Source organism: Haliotis asinina, chromosome 5 (assembly GCF_037392515.1).
Source record: "Haliotis asinina isolate JCU_RB_2024 chromosome 5, JCU_Hal_asi_v2, whole genome shotgun sequence".
NCBI classification, from domain to species: Eukaryota; Metazoa; Mollusca; class Gastropoda; order Lepetellida; family Haliotidae; genus Haliotis; species Haliotis asinina.
Genome location: NC_090284.1, coordinates 11575380 through 11601754, shown reverse-complemented (window position 1 = coordinate 11601754; position 26375 = coordinate 11575380). Strand labels below are relative to the sequence as shown.

Sequence of the window (26375 nt, the reverse complement as noted above, 5' to 3'; positions counted from 1 at the left end):
ATGATCGAATCCTGCTGCAACATTCCCCTGATACACCAAACCTTCCTAACAGTTCTAAGACCAAAAGTAGCGCACCCACATATAGTGTTATTACCTTAGTGTATAATAGAATGCACGATAACACCGTTTACCATCAACATCGCTCTTTAAAATGTTACATTGATAGATATGCCTGGAACATGGAGAAAACACATGTTAGTGGCCAAGCTGTCTAAGAGAGCAGTTATCTGAAGTACTCTACTATCAAGATGCCATATGTCGGCTAGTTTAACAACGCCTTCAGTCTTAAGGGACCAACGATTAAACATTTCAAGGGAGTTGAGGGTTTCGACTGGGGAAGGAGGGAAGATTTTTGGTAATAGGCGCGAGCCAGTACCAGTGGTCTTGGGTACGAATTCCTAATCATGAAATATGTTTCTGGGCACCACCGTGTTCATGGATATTCAACAAATGTTTGAGCGTCTACGGCCAGTATCGCATTCACATACTTGTATCTTCAAAACTGACACGCCGTAATCCAACTTATAAAATGTTCACATCGGTGTTTAGCTCACCCCCAAGCTTAAGAGTTGAGTGAGTATTTATTTTCTAAATCGCCGCTTTTAACAATATTCCAGCACCATCACTTCGAGGGACACCAGAAATGGGTCTCATACATTTTACACGTGTGGGGAATCGAACCTGGGTCTTGGGCGAGACGAACGAACACTTTAAGCATTAGGCTACCCGACTGCCCCTCACTCAGTAGAAACGTAAATGTGTTATTACTGATCCTTCAAATTGGAAATATCCTGGCTGGGTAAAGTAGCCTTCGGCGAAACTCCAACTGTAACTCACAAGCCCTGTGGGTCGTCTATGTACAGTGTACCTGTATGGGTCTCCTCAATCTCCATCCTCACTGTAGTATTACATCGAAATCCAGCTACTTGTTTGGATCTTCTGGAGACGGTAGCGTAGCCTAGTGGTTCAAGCGTTCAACGGGACTTGTTTGAAGCCCTCCTGTAGGATAACCCATTATAGCGGTGTAAAACCATGATACACTTGCACTCACACTCTCGAACTTTGAATAACTCGATGTATTTACAATGATTATGAATACTTAGAGTCAACATTCATTACACCATGTGTGTTACACATGGCATGGAGCCGAGTGATCAGTGCTTGCAGTGACGACACTGCCTCCCTAGTATCTGTATGTCGAGATTAATTGCCTACCGATACTCGAGCACCAGGTACCTGATAAAGTAAACAGTTGGACGAAGAATAATTGTACTCCTTGAAGAGACAGGGTGTCCTGGCAACAACTGGCGGGGCTGAATGATTGAGTTCGACTGATCCAGAATGTTAGCGGCATTTCTCTCTTTCTGTTCCAATATCCACTTTGATATTTAAATCACAATTTCGTTGTTTGACCTTTGAATTTTAACTTCAAACGCCGTGATGTCATTTTGATTTGAACATAATTGTTTCATGGAAGAATATTACTGTCACAGTCAAAAACATTACTTGTATAAGCTACGTAGGAGAAACGTAATTTTACGTACACGGTGCATAGATTTACGTACATGCTGCTAATATTCACAGATATGGTGCTTATGTTTACGTGAATGGTGTCTCTGTTCACGTATATGATGCTAAAAGTTACGTACATAGTGTTTATATTTGCGTACATGATGCTTAGTTTTACGGACATGATGCATATATTTACGGACATGATGCATATATTTGCCTACATGTTGCTTATGTTTGCATGCATGGTGCTTATGTTTACTTATGTGGTGCTTATGTTTACTTATGTGGTGCTTATGTTTATGTATACTGTGCTGTATTCACACACTTGGTGCTATTGTTTACGTAAATGGTGCCTATGTGTACGTACATTGTGCTTATATGTACATACATTGTGCTTACATGTACGTACATTGTGCTTATGCATATGTTCAACATTCATCTACGTCGTAGAAACATTCACATCTCCATATATAATTCATTATAATGGTACCCTTCGTTGCCGTTTCGCGATGTGAAGCCGCGGATCGTGTTGGGTACTGTTTATACCAACATCTGTATCATTTATATCAATGGTTACCAGCATTTCGATCGGTTTATATGGAGATATGAATGTTTTCCACTACGTAGATGAAAGTTGAAGAAATTATCATCTGAGAGATGCTAATATCTTCTACGTTCAAGGCAGTATCACTGAACATTGCTAAACAGGCTGAAATAACACTCAGTAACTCTATACCTCCCACTGAGTTATTTCAGTGCAGTTTCACAAAGGCAGTTTAACCCTGCTTCTCCGTGATGCTTCTGTGCCTGGTTTCGTAATGTGGGATTTACTATATTCATAGATGTGTAGTATCTTACAGGTAGTATTGCATGATGTGCTTTTGCTACAAGATTATTAAAATCAGTCTGTAAAATTCTTTGTCACTGGAGATTTTGTAAATCTTAGATCCTTGAATCTGACAGGGCTTCTCCGTTTTACGACTGTTGGGATAGAAATTAGTAACCTTTCGTACAGGGTGATGGGTAGTATTTGTTAAGGTCAACTTACCTTGTATACCCACTCATTACAGTAACCCATCTGTTTGACTGCGGTATAGAAATGATCGCATCTGGAAGAAGGATCCACACCGTTGTGGTAAGATGACATTGGTACAACCTAAGTGGTGGATCCACACACCCTGGTCCACGTGGTCGCCTTTACAACCACTATAGGGCGTTTACATATAATTGGGATCCTGTTCGATCCAACATCCTTCACGGACGACATTTGGTGTGCTCTTATCTCTCCTTAAGGAGCGGTTGTCTCGGCAAGATGTTGCCGAGGTTAATGTATTTTATCACCGCTTCGTTCACTTCCAAACCGCAGTTTAAGATGTTTACACACCTTGTTTACTGTTGAGTGAGCGATTTTAGTTTTACGCCGCACTCAGCAATATTCCAGCGACGGTTTGCAAATAGTCGAGTCTGAACCAGACAATCAAGTGGTTAACAGCATGAGCATCGATCTGCGCAACTGGTATACGATGATGTGTCAACCAAGTAAACGAATCAACAGCGACATTTACCGTGGTGCCTTATGATAAACGTGCAAAACGTGTACATTACCTACGTAAACCAAGCCTGCTCAGCCAGGATCTGACTCTGGGTGTGACTCATGATCACATAATGAAACGTTTATTGTGTGTCCATGTGTCGGTTTGAGCTTAGGACTCCTGAAGATCTGATCTTCAGTTACCCATGCCTGTCGTAAGAGGCGACTGACTGGATCGGGTTATCCTATCCCAACCGCGTAGATCGATGCTCCTGTTGTTGATCACTGGATAACCTTTTCCAGACTCGATTATTTACAGAACGCCGTTATATAGCTGGGCATCGGTCAGCGTGGCGTAAACGACAAACAAGCAAGGGTGTAAGTGGTGTAAGGAATGCGTGCACTTGCACCAAATGATCTTAGTCGTTGAGATAAGATGGCTTTACGCAAGCGGGGCCTGATATCAAATCCGAGTAAAGAGTAGGAAGCGAGGATTGAGGTGATCGAATAAAATTTAATCCAAAGAATCTTAAGAATTAAAATGTGATTACCGTATTTACACAGATATTCAAGAACTCTGTTTGCATATATTTGCCTGCATGGCGTGATGCAAGTGAACCATGCCCCTTGTGTCACAGCAAGGGAATCTTGTTCTTTGGTGATTAGCGATTGTTAGACTATTTGGAGCACGTCAATATATATGGGCCTGTTTTGAGCAATCATAACCCGGAACGGATAAACAGTAAATTTAATAAAAGCTACCAAATCACGAAAGCGCTTAATGTACAAAAGAAAATACTGATTAGATGACAAATATACCTGTTCATAAAGTAACTAATGATCCTCATGTTGGTAAACTTGCTAGTCTCTGTTGCACATGTGGAGAAGAAGATTGCAGTCGTTGACATCACATTTTTGTCTTTGGCCACACGTGTTTTTCGTTAATTTGTGCGTTTATCAGGGTAGGTTCGGGTGGAAAGAAAGCACCTCCAATGTAAGGTTCATGTTTCAGTTTGAGAATGCAACATGCGGTTTGTAAGGAACAGTGAGCGGTGATGGGTTGTTAGCGGAGATTTTGAGATTTTACGAACTCTTCCAACAGACAGATTCTACATGTCTTAAGGCCTAGTATAATGTTTCACAAACGCACCAAAAAAAATTCGATGATACCTTTAAGTTATGTTGAAACCGACAAGGGCTGACTCGATGCTGACAGACCTGGAATCATAATCTGGCAAGCTGTTTCATTTGGGAATTAATGTCCGTAAAGGGACGCAACTCTTCATGGAATAGTACCGAAATGTTTCTATAATTACGATGAAGACTTAAAACCCCGAGATGTTGTTAGGAAGTCATGAAAGTACATGGTTTACCCATGACAAGGATATGTGCAACGAACGTCCATGGGAGGACATGGGACATCCGGTATACATGTTCGTACTTATAAAATAGGTCTGTGTAAATATTTTGAACAATATCATCACGAAACTTTAGGAAAACACACTTTCCCATTTTACACGTTACACCTTTGAATTCATTTAGCATGAATTAACACCGCAGAACTTTCTATTGAGTAAAATATATTTTTAAATTATTCTCTTTTTTTTCGTTTAAATTTTAGCATATCTTCCTGATTCAGCGTCCTGGACGCCGAGGAAAACTGATATGGATAACATGTACATTAGATCTAGTTTACGGTGTGCGCTAAACCACTTCCTCGTTTAACTTAAAACTTCACCAGAGGACGCGACGCTCTCCTACTCCGCCGCTGTGCACTGGCATCGTGGATTAAAAAATGCGAACTCAATTCCTGTGTGTCAGACTCATAGAAAATATCATCTATCATGAACATTTTCGCTGAAAAAGTGATAAATTCATAAATATGTGCATCTAACTGTATAAAATTAAACCCGAGGGAACATTTATTTTATGGTTGCTTTGCCATTTTTCTCAGAAACTGATCATTCCTTGTATGGGTTTTTAAAAAAATCGATATTTTTTCCATCATAATATGTCACGTTTTCCAGATACATGCGTGAAATCGTATGATTTCATTTTTGAAACACACGCTACTTAAAATATTAACTTAATGATTATGCAAATATTCTATAAAGAGGGTTCGAGAATACCAGTAGATTGATAGTCTCCCAAAAATTCCAAAGTGATTGACACATTAAGAGTGTACCGCCGTTGGATTCAGTGAGAATATCAACTGAGTAGGTACATCAAAACAGGCAGGCAAAAGCATACACTCAAAAAGTAGCTTTGACCAAAAAATGTACAAACCCAGTAAAGTGTTACTTGGCTGAAAACAGTCACACTGCAAGCTTAAAACCCCAAACACAAGATGATATCCATGTCAAATGTACCACCACTGTGTTGCTATGTCTTGTTTGTTTTATTTTTAGAATCTATTAAAACTGGGCGTATGCTTCCTTTTTGACCATCAGTCTAGACGACATTTCTCTTCTCATAACGTTGCTAACTGACTTCGTCTCTCATACCTTTCACTGACGAAATGAATAAATGCTCTTCAGTTATTGAATATGTTATATTACAGAAAATATAGGACTTGTAGGATCAGAACAAAACTTTAATTCTCTGAATACACAATGACATATAGAAAATGGTTAACTGTAACATATGTTACATTCGGGATGACATATTCTAGTAAAGTACATATTCTAGTACTTTTGTTGGGCTGAATCTCATCTGGGATTCGAACCCACGCCCATGGAATTCTCTTTCTTTCCGAATCACGTTTTGTTATTAAATTTAACAAGGTTGTAATTGTTTATTTAACGTAACGTTGTATGAACAGTGTGTACACTAGAGTGAGTGAGTGAGTTAATATTTAACGTCACATCGGCAATATTTCAGCCATATCGTGACGAGTGTACACTAGAACAATCACGAGGGCGGATACATTTTTTTTCCAGAAGTGGGGGTGGCGACCCATGGTCACGGAGTTTCAAAGACCATTTAATGAACTTTCGGGACAAAAGAGGGTGCGCACCCGTGGATCCCCATTGGGATCCGCCTATGAATTCCCACCATAAGTATCCATGAATGTTTTAATAAGGGGTGATCAAGTCATAAACTAAAATTAATATCTTCAAAACTCGTAAGCCAACTTATAGAAAACTCATATAAATGCTTGCTTGAGATTTTCGATTTTTCTATGAGTAATTTAGGCTTGGCTGGTGTACATGCTACAGGGAAGGGCGGGACGTTGCAAGATCAAGAGATCGTGATAGTCAGAATAAAGGGGTTAAAGCAGACATATATTTCTTAAAGCGCGCGTCATCATGACTGATCTCATCCTGTCGCATCTAGACAACTACACTAAAGCTTAGTCTCCTAATGTATATAAATTTCATAGAAACAAACAATTCCCTTTAAACTGAAAAGGAACCCAAGTGAGATTGGATTTCCATAACTTGTGGAAATCTAGGCTTGCATCATTAAGGGCCTTTGAAGAAATGCTGTGCAGAAGGGTAAGTGGTGTAGTTCAGTGACTGCGAGAGGACTACTAAAGAACGATCGTGTTGTGTTTGTGAATAACGCCCATCTCCACCACACTGAAGTCTACCCAGACAATCCGCTATCCACTCCTACTTTACATTCATATTAAGTCACTTATTACACGGTGTTTAACGTGCAGACGGGTCAGTTTGCTCACCCTACAAACCCAGAATGTTATCAAATATTCATAAATGACGTAAATGTACAGGCTGTGAGGTGCTCCATAGATTTCAAGTAGGGTATCAAATGGCTGTACCGCAGCAATGACTCAGTTTTTATTGACACTATTCTTAAATAACACATCCAATGAACTGTTATGTACACCGTCAATTTTGTCCTCGACAAGTGATTGTGTCACGTGAGATTTGACTCATTCGTGTTAATGTACCTCATGCACGTACCAGGTAAATCTTATATATATCTGACCCATCCTGTTTCGAGTCTAAACATTCTCAATTATTTGCTTTATGCCATACACTTACTTCGCTTTGTCTACGTAAGGTTACACAACATTCATTATGTTCATGAGTACAGATTACCTGTACACGCCTAATTATAAGAACACATTCAGTTCTGGTCGCAAAGGTCTTGGAATAATATTGGTACTGCAACCCCGATCAACTTGAACGAAGGCTGGGTAAGTGGTCGAACAAACAACGCACACAAAGGCTGATTTAATGACAGGACAACACGCCCATGGGCAAACCCAATGTTTCTGTTAGTGTTTGAAGCGGCCTGCCCCAGTTGAAACAAACATGTCAACAACAAACTGCCGCGGTTAACTCCGATATTCCATGGCCAACAAAACAATAAAGTGCTGTTTTTTACATCTGTCTGTAATTAGACTGATCGGCGTTTTCAGTGCTTGCAGCGGCGTCACAAATTGCTATGGTTGTTACGCAATCGCCTATTGTTAATCGACATTGACAGCAGTATCCTACAGACAGCGGCGCCCAGTTCAGTTACTACATTAATCAGTTAGGGGTCTGGCTCAAGCCGGGTTATTGTTGTGTCCAAGATAATACAGAGTGAAAAGTGTTGTTTGGAAGGTGACGAAAGCTCCACGAAAACACTGAGCTGCGTTCCTGACTAGCCCCGCCCTAGGAGTGTAGCGGGTAGGACGAGGCTCACAATGCACGAGTAGTGTCGTCTGCTCAGAGCTCGGGTTCTGCTTGAGTTACCACACGACCTGACGACAAGCGCAGACGACACCGGGCAGCCGAGCAGGCCGGACTGTTTCATAGGCTACTTCGCTCGCTGTTTCTTTCTCAAGTTCCATTCCGTAACTTCACATCACAAGATGAACTGAAGTGGCCATTTTCGTGAAAAAATCCCCTTTCGCTACACAAGCTCAACCAACAAAATGGATGTAGATTCATGGATTACAGTGACAATTTTAGTGGATTTAATAGCCCTCGTGTTCCAAATCGGGGCATATGCCTCCCCCATGTGGGCCTGGGCTATGAAAGACACCAGATACAGAGGGGTTGGTCTGTGGTACACCGTTGGCTGTGGAGCACCATGCGTTCCAATAAAGGACACCGAACTCAACGCGACACTAGGTAAGTCAACCACCACTGTCACTAATGCCTGTCTCATCTCAGTTCATTATCAACATGTCTCAGTGTGTTTTGAAGGGCCAAGGTGAACGTGCTTTGTGTCTGAAAAAAACATATTCCAGGGAAACAACAGCAGCACATAACATAGATCAATATCTGTTATTATGTTGAAACGGTCGAACAGCTTGTTTGATGGCGTTATACAGGTGACCGCTCAATCGCTTTCAGTGAAGGAGGCAATACGCCCATGCTGGCTCAGATTATTGCGTGCGTGTACCTTCGGACGTAATTTTGATACATTGTGCAGACCGACACTGTTAAAGGCGTATAGCCCTTAGATACGGATTTTCAATATTTAAAACCATGCTTCGTAACCATTCACATTTTCACCAGACACAAACCACGATAAGCGGCGTTCGCTGCCTCCATCCCAAACAATTCACTGCATTAATGATTCCGTAATGGAAACGGCAGAAATCTCGCTTCACGCAACAGCTGTCCAATATTGATTAAGGTCTATTCATATATTCCATGTATTGTATACAGATACAGTTATCATACACACTGATTCGGGAATGGTGATTCGCCTCCCAAATGCGAATTCTCACGTTATGGGAGACAGCCAATGTACTTTAAAGTAAAACTACTTTGATCTGAAACCATTGGAGCATGAAGACCGATTGTTATGTAAATACACGTTTACGTATTGTATTGTACATGTTTTAAAGGATATGTATTGTAGCTGCTATGTTTGTGTAGACATATATACGAGTGATTCTCTTGTTGTGATATTCAGCTGATCGGTGTAGGTCAATATGAACGTGCCTCGTCTGATATTCTTCATAACTATGCTGGGTTATACTGACCCATAAATGATCTGATTGATCACCCATAAACATTTGTTTATGATCTTGTTTATGCGTAGGCTTCCTCGCATATTGTTGTGACCCTCGTGGACCTCTGCCACTGACGTTTTGTCTTTTAATCTACGGTCATTGCGTTCTCATACCTTACAGTGACACATCTTCTTTGAAAGGCATTTTAGAAGTTGTAAAGATGAAGGAAAACCAAGTTCTATGGAAAGTCAGCATCTTTATAGAAAGTTTACACACGTCTGGGCTTTGGTTTTAGATAATGTGGTAATGAAATGTAAAAGGTTCGCGTGAGCGTGTGTAGAGTAAAATTCAATAAACCAATCAATTCAACTTGAAACCGAGCATGAGTTATAACTTTTCATTGAGGATGGATTAGCTTTTCAGAGAACGGGTCCTCTAGTTGTTTATATATGAGCTGATACGAGCCCGCCATTATAGTACAAATGTCCGTGGGTACTGACTGTCCAATTCTTGTGATATCATACAGAACTCGAAATTCAGGACATCACACCAAGGCTCGAGATTCAGTATGCCCGCGGGGCACCCTAAACATTACATCGAATCTATTGGATCAGTATGCAAGCTCAAAACTTTTCGAATGCAACACACTGTTTCATTCTCGTTGAACATAATCATATCTTCGACAATCATAATTTTGAGTCGAAGAACGCTGTCATATGAAAAAGTTGGTCAAATCAGTGTAGCTTTTTTGAAATGAACATTCAGCATGGATGTTCCCTTTCTTTTTGGAGTTGGGTAGGTGGGTTCTGGGTCTTAGAATTTGTTTGAGTCTTTTTACTTTAAATACTATAAGCTGACATGCAGTGGCAAGATGCACATACCATGACATAGAACGTATAAAGATCGCACTGCCGACAAGGAAGTGTTTCAAGTTCGAAATCCTGTATAGGACAGCTTATCTTTAACATGATTCTGTAACAACCTTATTAATATGAGCTAGAGAGCGATAGTCGATTTATTTACAGGTTACTTTGTATGTTTTTTTTCACGCCGTTCTTGACAATATTCCTCCATCATATAGCTGGAGTATTGCTGACTTCGGCGTTAACCAACAAACAACCATAAATATTTCAGTTCCTATGTGGCAGTCTGGAAATAATCGAGCCTCAATCAGACAATCCGGTGATCAACACCCTGAGCCTCCAAATACCCAATTTGAATATGATGACAGGTTTCTGGGTAGTTCAAGTTAATACCCAAACCGCAATGTACGATTTTTCATAATTATTATTTCCCGGTGTGTTGATTTGTGTGCACTTCGTTCTCCTCTCCTAAATGTATATAATAACCTGTATATAATCAGTCATGCGAGTTATACTGAGGAGACAGTGTTAGTTGCTCAAGCGTCTTCGCGGTGACTTGGGATGTGTGTACGATGCAGCTTAAGTAAGAAGTCTTTATGAATTTCATGAGTCTCGACAAGCTGCCTCTTCGTTTAGACACTGCACAACAACACGGAAGACCGTATGTTTCGTAAATGTGAGTGTCGCTTGCATCGCTGTCGGGTATAGTGAAGTACTGAACTGCCCCGTTATCTTCACTGATCAGAAGAACATCACCATTTATGTACGTATCCAAAGCTTATCACCAGAACCGACTGAAGGATGTCGAGTGGTCAGGTGAAAGTACAGATGACAGATGGCCTGACGTCACGCATGTTGGTTACCAACGTAAATGGGTTACTCACTTAGATCGGGTATTCGCGCTTGGAGAAACTGGTTTTTCAGGTCCCTGGCGACTGCTCTGGAATACTAGCACTCACGCACACACCCACTCTGCTACAATTTCATCGTTCAATATTCATCATTGCAGACAAAACTCGTTCGCAAAAATAAGTTGCAGGTTGTATTTGCAGAAATACTGCAAGATCCGATTCAGGTAAGACGTGTGTTCGGTATTCTGTCGTGGCAATAACCCCTCGAATGTCTATGGTCCACCCACGGCCTCCACTGTGGGTGTATACATACACAGCTAATATTCACATACCATTGCTTTATGCCCCTTGAATGCTGTTATGTTATAAGACGACACGCAGAGGAGTGGGGGACTTGATGAATGAAAAGTGACCTGTTAAATATACATGTAGTTTGCTATAGCGGTATACTTTTGTCCACGTAATGTGTTCCAGTATATGAGCGCTGGAGGTGAAAGGATTTGGGCCAGTTGTATTTGAGCAAACCTTGGTAAGCCAAAGTACCGCATACACAGGGAGTAACTGATGCGCCTTTCAGTCGTGTACTTCTAGTCGTTTGGGAAAATTCTGAAAGTCGTCTCCATTATGTCTAGACGATCTGAGTGAATGAGTGAGTGAGCTTACGGCGCTTTCAGCAATGTTCCAACAATATCACGGTGGGGGCTAACAGGAAATGGGCTTCACACATTGTAGCCATATGGGGAATTGAACCCAGGTCTTCGTCGCGGCGCTTTAACCACTAGGCTGCCTCCACCACACCACCATCCCCACCCCACCCCCGCATAGGCACACACACACACGTCGACGATTTGGAGTAATGGATTCACCACCATCTAACCTTGAAGACCAATTTGTATGCTCCCAAAATAATTATTGCATACACAGACGTCATTATACAGTTGCCAGGGACGAAATCAGTATGTTGAGATCATGTTGTCACAGGATGAATTGTAGTATGGTGGAGTGATTTGTGCGTTCGCCATTACTTCGGTTACTGACTATTAATAGTTACTGATAACGCTGTTGTTACACCACGATTGCAAACGCTGATTATTTTTTCTTTCTGACCTGAAGCTCCGGGATAGAACATTTCGAGACCGCCGCCCTATAGCTGGGATATTGCTGAGTGTGACGTCAAATTAAACTCACTCACCATTTTTTCCTTTTGATCTTAAATATCTGAAAACTGTTTATAGACATTGTTCACAAACGCACGTACGTTGTAAAACTGTCTGGTTTGACTGGTTTGTAAAACTGTTCGTCGAGGTACAGCTGTCGAATACCACCCAGCAATATCAGCATGTAGAGGAGCATGAAGTAGGCCTCTGTTAAGGAGGTCCTCAAAACCAACGGCACTTGACTGGGTATAGATGTACGGACTCTTGAAACTTAACGAAAACCATCAACTAACACTTTGATGTAAACTTGACAAACGTTGTCCTGTTGCTGACGGCAACCCCCCTTAAAACATGTAACAGTAAGTCGTAGTTTCCTCTCACGGGTCCACCTATTAGTAAGAGTGATTTTTTTTCCAGTCGGCCCGGAAAGGGGAAATATTGCTACAGTTAACGATTTAAGAATGAGGAATTAATATTCTGTGACTTAAGATACATATGGGGTGTACTCGTTATTCCTTTTTGTTGACGGTTAGCAATTTTTAGAGTGCGAGTTTTAGTTCTGAAATCCCGCCAGCCCCACAGAAACCAGATACAGCATTTGTGGAGGAAAACCTCTCCAATGACAGATTTACTGCCCTCGCCTCAGTAAATTCATGATCCTTCTCATGTCTACAGCCCCTATACCAGTTCCCTAAACCCTACGTGTTTGTCCCCATCTCACATAAACCGTCCGTATATGGAAACCAAACCATTCTGTTTTCTCAGCCGCGACATGCTGGTGAATATTCCATCCCGTCTCAGAAATAAGACACTACAAGTGAATATATTGACATTAATCAGTGCCCCAAAGCATCGGATCGTATCACAGTAGGAATTTATCCTGGGGATAGATGAGGTAAAATGTTCGTCACGTAGATTCCCAGAAGACTGAATTCATATTAAAGACTTCTATCTGTTCAGCACAGGCGGGTGGTAGCCTAGTGGCTATAGCGTTCGCTCGTCACGCCAAAGACTGGTTTCGATTCTTCATATTGGTACAGACCCGTGAAGGTCCCGGGGTAGAATAGGCCTTCAGCCATAAAAGGCGACTATGCTTGTCGTGAGAGGCGACTAACGGGATCGGGACACATGTTACCGGTTCCCAATTGCGCAGATCAATGCTCATATTGTTCGTCACTGGATTGTCTGGTCCAGACTCGATTATTTATAGACCGCCGCCATATAGCTGGACTTTTGCTGAGTGCGGCGTAAATCTAAACTCACTCATTCATATTAGTACAAATATGTGAAACCAATTTCTGGTGTCCCAGTCGCGATGCTGCTAGTATATAGCTAAAACGGCCTAAAACTAAATTCATTCACTGTTCAGCAGATGCGTATAGTGTGAGCTGGACTGTCGGCATGGGATACCAACCTGGACCCTGTGTTGTTTTGTTTTGTTTGGGGTTTTTTTTTTCGTAAGGATTCTGCACCATACGTACGGATTATGTTATCTCCTTTGACTTGCCGAATCGTTTCAAGCGTCGGCCTTCCGGACTGACACATGTCAATGGCCCATAGGCAGAGAAGCATGGGGTAGGTCACTGGAGAAGTGGGTCCTTGTAGGGGTCAAGAACAACAGAGCATGTACTTCTCATCTGAAGTAAGAGTAACTATTAAAGACACCGCGGACTAAATTGGCAACATTATGGATTTTAAGGTTGTATCAGAAATTGCAGTGATTAATTACGTTAACATTCAGGTGTCTGTGTATTACTGCTCGATATGCATGAGAATGTCACCGAACCGGACTCTTTAAAAGGAAGATCTACACCGTTTGGCGTTCTTTCCTCGCTGTGACAGATCCATTAAGCTACTTCTAATTCATGAACTCAGTGATATGCTGAACAGCAAAAGAAACGCCAACTCGTTAATAGAAGATATTTGCGTTTCATTTGCAGTTCAGTATATGATAAGCTGCACAATTTACTGATATGTGGATACCATGGTGTGGACATAATATCCGAGAACATCTTAGAACAGAAACTCAGATTACGAATGCGTGCAAGGGTGCCCTTAATCGTTACCCCTCCACACACCTATAAATCGGGTCTTGGGTATTCCAGGTTCTCCCCAGAAAACCGAATTGCGATGAAACACCGGGTTGTTATAAACGTTCTATCCCCCTTCCCCCACATTCAAACCTGTTTAAGTTATATATAGATGAAGGTAATCCTATTTGGGCGGAATGGTGGAAAGACCGCTGGACATATGCCCCTTTTCAAAGTGATTACGTTGCAGTGTACCCATTCAGATGACTGAATAGCAAACAAATACATATTCATAGTGGCTTCTGTTGTCGTTGATTTAAAGCACACCGTAGGACTCGGGCAGTGTCACGTATCTGTAAAGAAGTTGTTCAAGTAACATTTGAGAAACATGTTTCTTATACCTCAATGGTGACCGATCTTCACGCTCGGCGGCTACTGTCGCCTACCGCTTGCAGGCCATGTCAACCCTCAATATTCTAAAATCAGATTAATTTGTATAGGTTTCTTTAATTTGATGTTTCCCATTTGTTTGAATTTCATACAAATGCGATCACACATGTCAGGGATGCAGGTCCTACCGGTGTTCGTGAAAGAACGTCCATAAAGATGTTTGTGCAAGGAACCACATGTATGCCATTTGTATGGAAAAGGAGACTAGCTCCAGTAAACTGTAAGTACGTTGTGTACTTACGGCAAACACACGTGTTTGTTTCTTATCGTCCCTGATTGTATCGGACCATTACAATCTTGTATTAGTTGTATGAGACACTACATGACGCAGGTTATATTCAAATCAAATCTCTTACATTGGTCACTACCGACTATCAAACAATGTACTCATTTCAGTTATATATTTAGTCAACAGGTTTTAGCGCAATCTGCATGAACTTTTTCCAGAAAAAAGCGGATATAATTACGTGTTAATATATAGTCAGTAACGGATATCCTCAGAGGCACGTTACAGTGAGGAATATTGATATCATCTATATTGTTCGAGACCATTTGTAAAGATATTAATCTTAGAAACCTGTCCGATTGTAAGTTCCTGCACATAAAATATTCATATTGATTTCCCCGAATAAGCTTCTCTTTCTTCCATCAAATCCTCTGGGACACTGGCTTCATCTTAAATTCGCTCCTCTGGGAAAATCACCCCCTCGTTATGAGTGATTATTGATTTATTCGCCGTTATCCTAATGTCAACACACCTTTAGGTTTATCGACTTGTATGCTATTGTTAAGATCGGTACAGGAAAACGACGATAATCGATAACAATCGGTAAAGGGTAGGAGATAATACTAGCTTGTAGCGAAGCAGACCAGAGTGATATTGGATGACATAATGCCCTGAACTTGGACACCCACATGGACAAACTTGCTTTCTGTTTCCAGGCTGAATGAAATAAGACTGCTCTCAAAGGCTGACTCACGGCCGAAATAACAATCCCTGATGGTCACAAATACTAACTTGTCTGCGAACACCACTTCTTGTGTATCTGTCTTTAGAAGAACCATAACTGTGCACAGACAGCTATGGATGGAAGTCTATAACTTCGTCGGGCTGTGATGCTCAAAGCGCTGCAGGTCACCGACGACAGTAACACCACTGAATAAGTGCTTATGATGATGTTAAGATGAATAGAGGGCACTGTTTCGGGAGGATGCCGTTACTCTGGCGGAGTACCTCTGACTTACACAAAGACATCAACCTATCACAGCGTTCACTGTTCAGCTAGCACCCTCTTGGTAATCACAGCTGAACACCTCCGGGTGAATGAGGTTGTCATTGCATTTATCACTAGTCATCTCGGTAACATTGTTGCTCTGTACAATAACCCGAGCCACGTCTTCACTGACTTCAGACACACCTAGTGAAGCAGTTCTGAAAACTGATGAATACTCACTCACTCACCCGATCGATCCTTTCCTATACCGATCGTTAACGGGTTTTTTTTATTCAATATTGACATTTAAAGTGAACACTGACTCGTAAACGCTAATGATCTAACGCGGTAAGTAACGCCTTCAAACGCATGTTATTTCCCTTAACTTGTTTACAGAATTACCTTATTTTGTGGGGTTTCACGTCTCACTCTGGTTAAAGCAGTTGCATAATCCCAGCACCCGTATTATTGTGCCTTTTGTTCAAGTTTGAGTACTTTTCGTAAAAAATGTAAGCACCCATACCCTGACTTCAAAATATATTACATTCTTGTAGCCACACAATGGCATCCATCCATCTGAATACCTAAGTGCCATAAATGGCGTCAGTTAATCCAGCAGCTTACATTCAAATATTTGACTGATTAGGAACATTCCGTTTGTGAACTAGAGGATCAAGATAATGTCTAACCGGTTCCGTTTCGACTCCACCTGACGTGTGAATTACACACAGGGAAACTACAATGGGCTACAAGTCAACTTTGTATGTGAGCTAACCGGTGTTTACACAATTGTCTACACGTTACAGACACGCCCTAGCTCCAGGCTTGACGTGGCGAAATTGTGTAGGACCCAGAGGCGATCCTTGTCTCACCCCAGTAGCTACACTGGACAAATTAGGTCTATTATGAATGACGGAATTAAACGATCGCTGATGCCTGTATAAATGTTTAGACATAGAAGCAATATCCCAGATTATCCCAGGTGACACAAGAACAACGCATTGATTGGACAAAGGAATGCCACGATTACGCTGCTACCCATGTCACGTTTAGTGGGAGTCTATTAGGGGTGCTTGTTTTTGTTCTTGGTATTTCTTTTCACTTACTTTTAACTTTCAGGGTGTGCTTCGATGTTGTCGACAGGTTTCTTAAAGTGTTGTCATTATTTGCTGTTGTTAGGTTTAGAACTTATGTTCTATTTTACATGTTAGACGGTATGATAGCTTCACCAAAAAAGTTCGTAATTCATGTAGCTTTCAAATGGCAGAAACCACAATATTCATAAGAAAATCGTTTTCAGTTCTTCAACTTGCACCCCTTTCTCTATAATGGACTGAACCACACATAAACTGTCATATTACAGGTGTACTGGTCGACGGCTAATACGTGTACTGAAAAGATAAATGCAGCGATATCAGACTTGCTTAGTCGTAATGTAATTACTTTCTACTGCCTCGTAATTGTCAAAACATTGCCATAGCGCTGTCTTTGTATTAACCCATGCAGAGTGAATATTGATTGGTAAATAATCTTTTGACAGAGCGAGATTACATTTGACAGTCGTGGGTAACTCTTTAAACAGTTAAGGTCATCGATATTAACAAAGTGATGATTATTGATTTACACTGTGTGATTCATTTCGTGTTATATCTGTTATAAAAATAACTGATAAAGTAACTTCCCAAAATTGAATCTTTGGTCTCTTTCTAAACGTCTTTGGGGGGGTGTTTTGATTAGGGCAGTTTTTATGCGAACCAAACACTTAATATTGGTTGTCAGACGTATAGTACATTAGGTAAATCTCTGAGACACAACAGACAGTTAAGTTCAACAATGGCAACACGCTGAGAAAGAGTTCGTGACTCCGCAATCAGTTCGTGCATAGTGTTATGGGAGCTAATCTCACTCAAGGTATGGATGCATATCTAGATGAAACTATGTATGAGCGTTTCATGCACGTTTTGCCTCCCCGTCAACAATATCCACGGTCTTAAGATGAGTGTTGTCCAGGCACGTCCAGTCAGTAACAGAGTACATTAGCACCGCGACATACCGCTTCATGCCACCGGGAAGCCTGGTCCAACGATTCTGTAGTATAGGTGTCTATTGGGACAGGTGGATAAGTGGTATGTAGGCATGAAGTTCGGTTAATCTGGACAGAAGGACCCGTGCAGATCAGCGGTAGAATAGGTCTTCAGCAACCCATGCTTGCCAGAAACAGCGACAATGTTTGTCGTAAGAGGCGTCTAACGGGATCGGGTGGTCAGACTCGCTGACTTGGTTGACACGTCATCGGTTCCCAATTGCGCATATCGAAGCTCCTGTTGTTGATCACTGGATTGTATGGTCCAGACTCGTTTATTTACAGACCTCCGCCATAAAGCTGGAACATTGCTGAGTGCGACGTAGGACTAAACTAACTCGCTCACTCACTATAAATGAGTGGCAAGTCTAGATTTCCACAGTTTCAGGAATGAAGAAATGAGTTTTTCTGGAAAATATGTTCATTTCAACGACCAGGTGTTGTCAATAGTCAATTACACCCCTCACCAGTCCGGACACGGGACATTGTTGGTTCGAATCCCAAATACGTCATAGATATAGTTCCAGTTTGGGCAGTACTACACCTGTCCTCGCGTATTTATCAAAAGTAATAGACGTCTATGACCCGCGTTATGTCGGACTATCATGTAACGTACTGAACCTGTGGTGTAACTATACTACTGTTCAAAGCAACTCAGGTCCAGTTCACTCACTCTGACAATTCTGCAGCTAAAATCTTTCGAAACAGATTCTTGTTTAAGTATGTTTGTTCAAACAGACCTTATTAACGCGCTCAATACCTGTCCTATTGACCATACAACGTTAGCCCAGAAAGATTGTCTTTTTTCCTCCACGGCTGAAGATTACAGGTTATTGAATAACCTTACACATGGACACACAAGCTTCACAGATTGTACCCATGTGGGGAATCGAACCCTTGTATTCGGCGTAGTGAGCGAACGCCTAAGTCACTGGGCTAAACCACCACACTGTAAGTGTACAGACGTATGAGGGTGTCTCTGTCCACCTTTCATTGCCGAGTCCAGATAACAAGAAGTTTTATCGCCGGACGTGGGTTTTTTTTAAGCTGAAGAGAAATGTTCTTGTAGGGGACGGAATATTAACACTGCTTTGATAACCTTAAGTCTCACCTTTCTTATCACGGCACATTCGACCTTTGCCTCTTACTTCAAGTGGAGATGAATATAGAACTAAACATATCACGTCATAACCTGTTCGATTGCTGCTGGAATACTATTACAACGTAATACAACCTGTTTCATGGGATAATTTTGATACTGTTTATTCCAGATTATGGTCAATTCATGTGCATGTGTTGATCACTGTCGTAGCAAATACGACATCTGCATTCCGATTTGCAGAGCAATGGCGTGTACTACATGTAGGTGTACACGGGGCGGTGGGATAGCCTAGTGGTTCAAGCGTTCGCCCGTCACACGGACAACCCGGGTTCGATGCTCCACATTCGTACAATGTGTGAAGTCCATTTCTGGTGTCCTTCGCCGTGATATTGCTGACGTATTGCTAAAAACTGCGTAAAATTCACTCATTGAAAGTGTACACAACGCTTGACATCCTGACAAGTACAAAGTCTACATTTCCCAAGATTCCATATCCCCTGTCTCACTGGGGTTCATTTTCATTTTAAAAAGAATTATTCGTTTCCATCAAAAGTACAGACGTAAATACACACACACACACACAGAGAGAGAGAGAGAGAGAGAAAGAGAGAAAGAGAGAGAGTAAGCGATATATCGCATTGTGACTTACTGTCCTAGACACAAACATGTTCATAAATATTTAGTGAAATATGAAGCTTGCTTTGTGTCTCATGTAATCTTTAGACTACCTCCACGCCCCTTGAGCATGTTTATCTTGACATAATGCATGGGTTTGTTTACCTGGAACGCGGAAGAGAGAATGTACGTTATCTCGCCTCGGTACGATTTAGTTGCTGCTTGCCTTACTCTCACAACATGCTCCACTGGTCGTCAGAGGTCAAGAACGTTTACTTCTACACGCCATCATATACATATATAGCATTTCATCACGTGATGTCAACCCCGGATGTTGGGGTGACACAGAACGCATGCTAGTGATATATATGTCGTGATTGTCTTGTCATAATTGAAATATATGTCATACATCATGCATGTACCCAGTCTAAGTAAACTTAGACTCAGTACTATTCGTTACAGCCCCCGACAGTAGAACAGCTCCAAACAGCCGCGAAACGGTATTTCCCGCTGTGAATTTCTATCCATTTGTTAAAAAATGGTGAATAAAATATGTTTACATCAAAGTCAGTGAAACGAATGCACTGATTGATTGTATCACACCCCAGGGAAATAGTGCTTGTTCCATGAACCAATACGTGTTGGGGGAACCACGGCTTCTATAGCCTGTTTACAGACACCTGCAGGACTATGTGTATGGAGGTGCTGCTTAAGACGAGTCATGGTAGCCTTGCAGTCTTGACCGAATTTGGAACATTCTGAAGAACATCAGACTGTCACCTCACCTGTCGTGCCGGTGACTACCTTGATTATAGTTACAGCGGTACATGGCACGTCCCCCAGTGCTTGACATGACTAATATTTACATATACATGGAAAACAACATTTGAAACATGTTTGTTAAACGGAAATGTCAACCTCCTGCCACTACACTGTGTAACAGTGGGTAATTGTTCAGGTCCACTATTGTTGGAGAGGATCTGCGGAACGACACCACTTACATAGCTGAGGAATGTTGTTTTAGGGTTGTTTCGCACGACTTGATCAGGTGACGACTTCGACGGGGATCATATTGTGTTTGTACGTGATGCACTGGTTGAAATACGCGTGGTTAGGAGTTTAGACTGAAAACTTGTAAACAATTTCTTTTCACATTTTGGAATGAACATTCTATGTCTGCCTATGAAAGGTGCACTTTTCATTTCTGTGTATTAGTATTACGCATACCAGACATAAGCCAACATCCATTAATAACAACCAAGTGTATTAACGCTGACCTTACACACCCACATCAGACAACGGATATACCTGTCCCTTGCACGGCGGCAAGGGATAGCCATCGATTAGCCTGAAAAGCGATACTTCTCAAATATAGTAAATTCGGAGTCATCTCAATTTGCTGTGACCGTGTGTTCGAATCCCGCATCCGCCATGATGATGTGTTTGATTATAGGAACCGATCCCATGTCTGCTGGTTAACCTGTGTAAACGACCAACATATTGCTCTTTCTCCAACACAAAACTGACTCGCCGTGATATTACTGAAATTCTTCAGCGCTGTGATGAACTGGTGTAGTCATTCCTTGGAGAGCCCTCCTTAAATATGTCATTATGAGCAGATAATTAGGCTGTGCATCTAAATAGACCGGGTTTGATCCCCCAGTTAATACAATGTGCAACACAGGGCTTCGATTTCCCTGCCTTGAAGATGTTGGGATATTGCTAATTCTGACATCTGGCACACTAACTCACGAACGTTGTTTTCAGTCACAGCTGACATTTGACTACACCACAAAACAACAATAACTTAATTTCTGTCGACCGGCGAAGGTCCTGGGTAGAACAGGTCTTCAGCTACACATGCTTGCCATTACGGGCGACCGTGCTTGTCGTAAGAGCCGACTAGCGGGATCGGGTGGTCAGGTTTGCTGACTTGGTTGACACATGTCATCGGTTCCCATTTGCGCAGATCGATGTTGCTGCTGTTGATCACAGGATTGTTTGGTCCAGACTCGAATATTTACAGACCACCGCAAAGTAGCTGGAATATTTGCTGAGTGCGGCGTAAAACTGAACTCGTTCACTTGTTTCAATCTTAGCGATGGTCGGGTGTCTCTATTTTCTAAGTCAATGGCTGTTATAAAAGTAAGTACAAATCTTTGAAGCACAATTAACACCTGCTGGAAATCTGTTGACGTTCTCGTTTACAAATGTCAGAGTGAGAGAGTAAATTTTAACCTGCATTGATGTGGACAGTTAGCCCAAGCACCTGTGTTAATGTTGACATGCTGACCACCAAAGTCACCCTCTTAATTTAACGGTCAAATGGTCAATATAGAAACCTAGTTTCATCACCACTATTTCTTTGACAGATGCTGCTGTTATCTTGGGAGGTAAAAGTTCAAGCAAATCCCACACTTTTCTAATTTATGTCGGCTTAACGCTTTGTGATATCAACCTGTCAGGCTGGTTTGGCTTGCAGGGACAAACATCAGCGGTGTTTCATCTCACCGGACGCGGTGACCAGGGTCAGTCTACCTGATACAGCGGCTACATGGGAACATGGGAGCAATACTCGTTATCTGTTGGGGTCGGGTTTCCACGACAGTAGTAGACATATGCGAAGGTTTAACACACTTTAAAACACTTTAGAACGGTTTATATATTTGCATGAGGTATACTATCGTATTCTGTAACGTTTCGATTAGGCTTGATCAAAGACTGTACTGAATGCTAAACTTGCATGTATATAAAAAATTCATCCCTACGAACTTCGAAGAGGCAGGTCTGATGTTTATTTTTAGAAATTATCATAAATAAACTGTTAATTTTTACTATAGAGACTTGTGCAAGTCTATGTTTTAATTCGTGCTACGCATTTTGAGCTGAGCGAGGTATTGTATCGGTATTTAGGTATATCTGATTAAAGGTGTGCTGAATGCCGTATGTGCCCGTGAATAATGATATGCGTGGAGGGTTAAGGTAAGACGTTCTTGAACTTTGGTGTTAGAGATCGAGGATTGTTTTGAGATCAGTTGTATTTAGAATCTAACGGTTAAGATTATCGAGATAAGGAAACAGTGTCAACATGTAGCCATGGTGTACCTTTCCATCTCCCTTGCGTGTGTGCGTGCGTATGTGCGTGTGTATATGGTGTAAATGTTATACACGTCCCGTAAACCTCATTCAACCGATCATCTGTTGTGCAGCGAGTGTTTTCTAGACTATGTGTTGTGTAATTAATATGTTCTGTGATGGTACGACACACAAGCATTGACTACAGTATCTAACATCCAGGTAGGGTTAGCAGAAGCTTCCAAGTGTCGAATTTGACACGCGAGAACAATAGACGTTGGGCGCAAGCTGTGCGGGTCAGAGATAGGGTTAGGGCAGGTACTCACATCGAGCTACCCTATTCACGTCGGCTGACATGTAGGGGTCACCGGTTAGGTCCTCTTAATGATACTGTGGTCGCTGTAGTGATTGTTGACTGTTGTACGTGAGGGGGGTCATGGGAGGAGCGACTGCTCTTCCGAGCCACCAGGGTCACACTGATAGTTATAGCACGAGTGAACACAACACTTTATTGACGTACCAAAAAACTGACAGGGCAGGATGTCATGGCGTGTGATGTGGTTGATGTTTGTGTCGTTTTGGAGCAACTTTTACATCGTTCATCAAGCTGACATTGATGGGAAAGGTGTATCCTTACAGCATCACAACATTCACAAAACTCAGCTTGCACCACTCACTCACCCAAACAGTCGTGTTTTGGGAGGATTAAATCGCAAGTGCCCGTAAAGGAGAAGGTGTCACTCCTTAAATGCCACACCCTCCCATTCGTTTGTCCAGTTGTCTAAATCACCACTATCAATGGAGAAACTGAACTGCGTTGTGTAAGAAACTGTGGCTTTAGTCCTACAGTCCCCACACTTGGTCAGTTAACCTTTGGTCGGGCCGTGTCCAAGAGCTTGCAGATCCGGTCATCATGACGGAATGTCCGGTAACTTTACATCACAGATGACACAGGTTTTCCAATGTATTCTTTCCTCGTCTCTTTGCCAAGGTGATTAACCATTCGGCCCATATAACTTTGGTTTAATCTGGTTCTTTGCAGTTAATTTAACCCATGATGTCTCACTCTGGACCTATACGTCTTCAAGTGGTGATCTATTACCACGTTTCCAGATAACAGGAGGTTTATCACAAAATGCCTGTTACATGATTGTAAAGTCTTGCAGGTAATGTGGATCAGAAAAATGGTAAGGCCGCATTAGAAAATGTACTTATCTTTGTGGCTCTGGAATAACATATTACATTGGCCATAGTGTTTTATCGTGAACAGTTGAAGGTTTTTTAGCCAGCTTGAGACAACCAGGAAGTCCGGTACATGTAGGGTGCAATATACCCGTGTCAACATGACAACATGTAGAACAATTATTTTGTGAATACACGTTTGGTTCAAGATGTAAAGTACCTTGCGAGAGTGTAAAGTAATCTGAAATTATTTTACACAGATGAATCATTTTACACAAAACATACTGGGTATACTTTTAGACGACAAAGGAATTTGAATGTGACCCAGCAGATGGGCGGCTTTGTGTTAAAATGATATTTAGGTAACCTGTAGAGTGGCGTGCCTTTGCTGTCAGGATTCTCTGTCCGTGTTTCGAATTCTGATTATGGTCCTTAGTTGTCGATTTATCAGGTAGTTTAACGCCCAACCTCTCTGTCTCTTTACTAGGCCTCGATCGCAATAGCCATGGCTGAAACACTGAAGGAACGTTTAACCCTATATGACTCATTGGTTCAAATGTTAACAACACAGTCATGCACGCTAATGCTGATTTCATTTATTTACTGTTGTCTTCCAATTCTTCCACACCACGGACAGACAATGCTCATGTAGGCATATACAGGTACATTCACACCCATGATAATGCTCTAGGACATTTTTAGGGGCGGGGGTATAGGGAGGGTAAAGTGGCACTTGGTAGGGTGTGATTACAAAGTCGCCCTGCCATCAAACCATGGGTGTCTTGTTTCCAGGTGAACGCTATTTTACAGTGAAAATTAGGTTTGAATGAAATATACTTGACTTTGTGTGGGGTAGACCCGTGAAGGTCTAATAGAAGGTAGAATAGGCCTTCAGCAACCCATGCTTGCCATAAAAGACGACAATGTTTGTCGTAAGAGGCGATTAACGAGATCAGGTGGTCAGTTTCGCTGACTTGGCTGACCCATGCCTTCGGTTCCCAGTTGCGCAGATCGATGTTCCTCCTGCTGATCATTAGATTGTCGGGTCCAGACTCGAATGTTTACACACCGCAGCCTCATAGCTGGGATGTTACTGAGTGCGACATAAAATTAAACTCACTTACCGTGTTTCTCTTTGATCTTTGCGGCGTAGAACTAAACTCACTCACTCACTCTTTGTGTGGTTTACATACCACAACTGATGAAGTCCCTTGAGTTCAAAATCGACAGATGTAATATATTCTGCTCAACTTTTCCTGAGGACCACACCTTTGACCACACATTACTATATCGGTCCTATGTTTGTAAACGCAGGTACGGGTGACATTTCCCACGTGAATGCATGCCTTGGTACATGGGAGTGCCACATATAGCCTAAAACTTTACCTTAAAACAGTCCCTAAACAGGACAGGGCGTGTTTAACTTTCGACAGATCTTTAATGGCGCTACATATTTGTACATATCTAATAAGATTAAACTATGAATGTCACCAGGCGACATACTCCACAAACATTAGGAAGAACCACGCCCTGCTTCAATGCACGCCATCTCCATTAGAAGACCGTTATGGTTTTGAAACGTCCCGGCGCGCAATAAAAATTCTTTCCTCTGAAATGAAGAAATTGAGCTCAACATCTTTAGTCCGAAAATGAATAGATTGTTCGACCTTTAGAAAGAAACAAAGCCGGAAAAAATCTGTATAAAGTCATTGTTAAGAGCCCTGTAACGGTGAGCCATAACTCGCATGGTCGGCTATGAGAATCCAAGCATTGGCCCGGAGAACATCGGTAGTTGATGGATGAATGTATGTCACAGTCGCTAAAGCGAAAGAAACATTCCTAGATTGTTCAGATATCATTTTATATGAATATGAATATGTATAATTTGCTTCAGGGGAAGTATTTATTCAATCTGGAAAGTCATGTTAGCGAGATAGTATCATAGTAGAGAGTGACAATGTCTTTGGATGGTAATGTCGTCATAATGTCGATGGTACGGTCACTCCTGTAGAGAGGCATTTTAATCCTGCAATACTGCTACTCCAGTCAAGGATGCAGCGTTCATGCAGCCGATACTCACTCTGATAAAGCTCATTAAAGTAAATACATGAACAAACAGGACATAAAGGGGGAAAATAGAAACAGTCTGACTTGTAAAATCTGTTTTGGGAACAAACACATTTAACGCAAGAGTGAATACGCTGTTAAGAATATTTTGAGACGTCACGTGTAAACCTACCCCCTGCGTGGAACCCTGGCGGGATTCCCGGACGGGTCAACATTCCAGATCCACACCCTGTTAACCCACGAGGTTCAGGATCATAGTCTTGCACAAGTCTCTGAGGAAATGATTATTGGTAGTAGTTTTATAAGTATTAAAACAAGGCGTTTCTATAAGGACTGACGTACTGTCTGTTTGTATTGACTTACGTTCACAAAGATAGTATTACAATACAACCATGGACACACTGCTTATCAGCCTGGGTTGAAGACCGGACTGGATGCATCGCTGTTCATGATGTCATCCAAAACACGATGCTGACTGGACTCAGGGTAGGGAAACGTTATACTGCTGGAAATGTGCTGACTGGAGCCTAATAATACACTCTCACTCACTCACTCACTCACCTACTCACTCACTCTCTCTCTCTCTCTCTCATCCACTCACTCACCTACTCACTCTCTCACTCTCACTCTCTCTCCCTCTCTCTCCCTCTCTCTCTCTCTCTCTCTCTCTCTCTCTCTCTCTCTCTCTCTCTCATCCACTCACTCACCCACTCACTCACGGAT

General features: G+C 41.8%; 1 protein-coding gene across 1 annotated transcript in view; it reads left to right on the top strand.

Annotated features, from left to right (window-relative positions):
- Nucleotides 1-7410: 7410 nt before the first annotated feature.
- LOC137283552 (uncharacterized) overlaps nt 7411-26375 on the top strand; it is a 28798-nt gene continuing 9833 nt past the window's right edge. Inside the window, exon 1 of the mRNA XM_067815114.1 lies at nt 7411-8130. Within this exon, the coding sequence (XP_067671215.1) occupies nt 7932-8130 (199 nt within the window). The 5' untranslated portion in view covers nt 7411-7931. The remainder of the gene's footprint in view (nt 8131-26375) is intronic.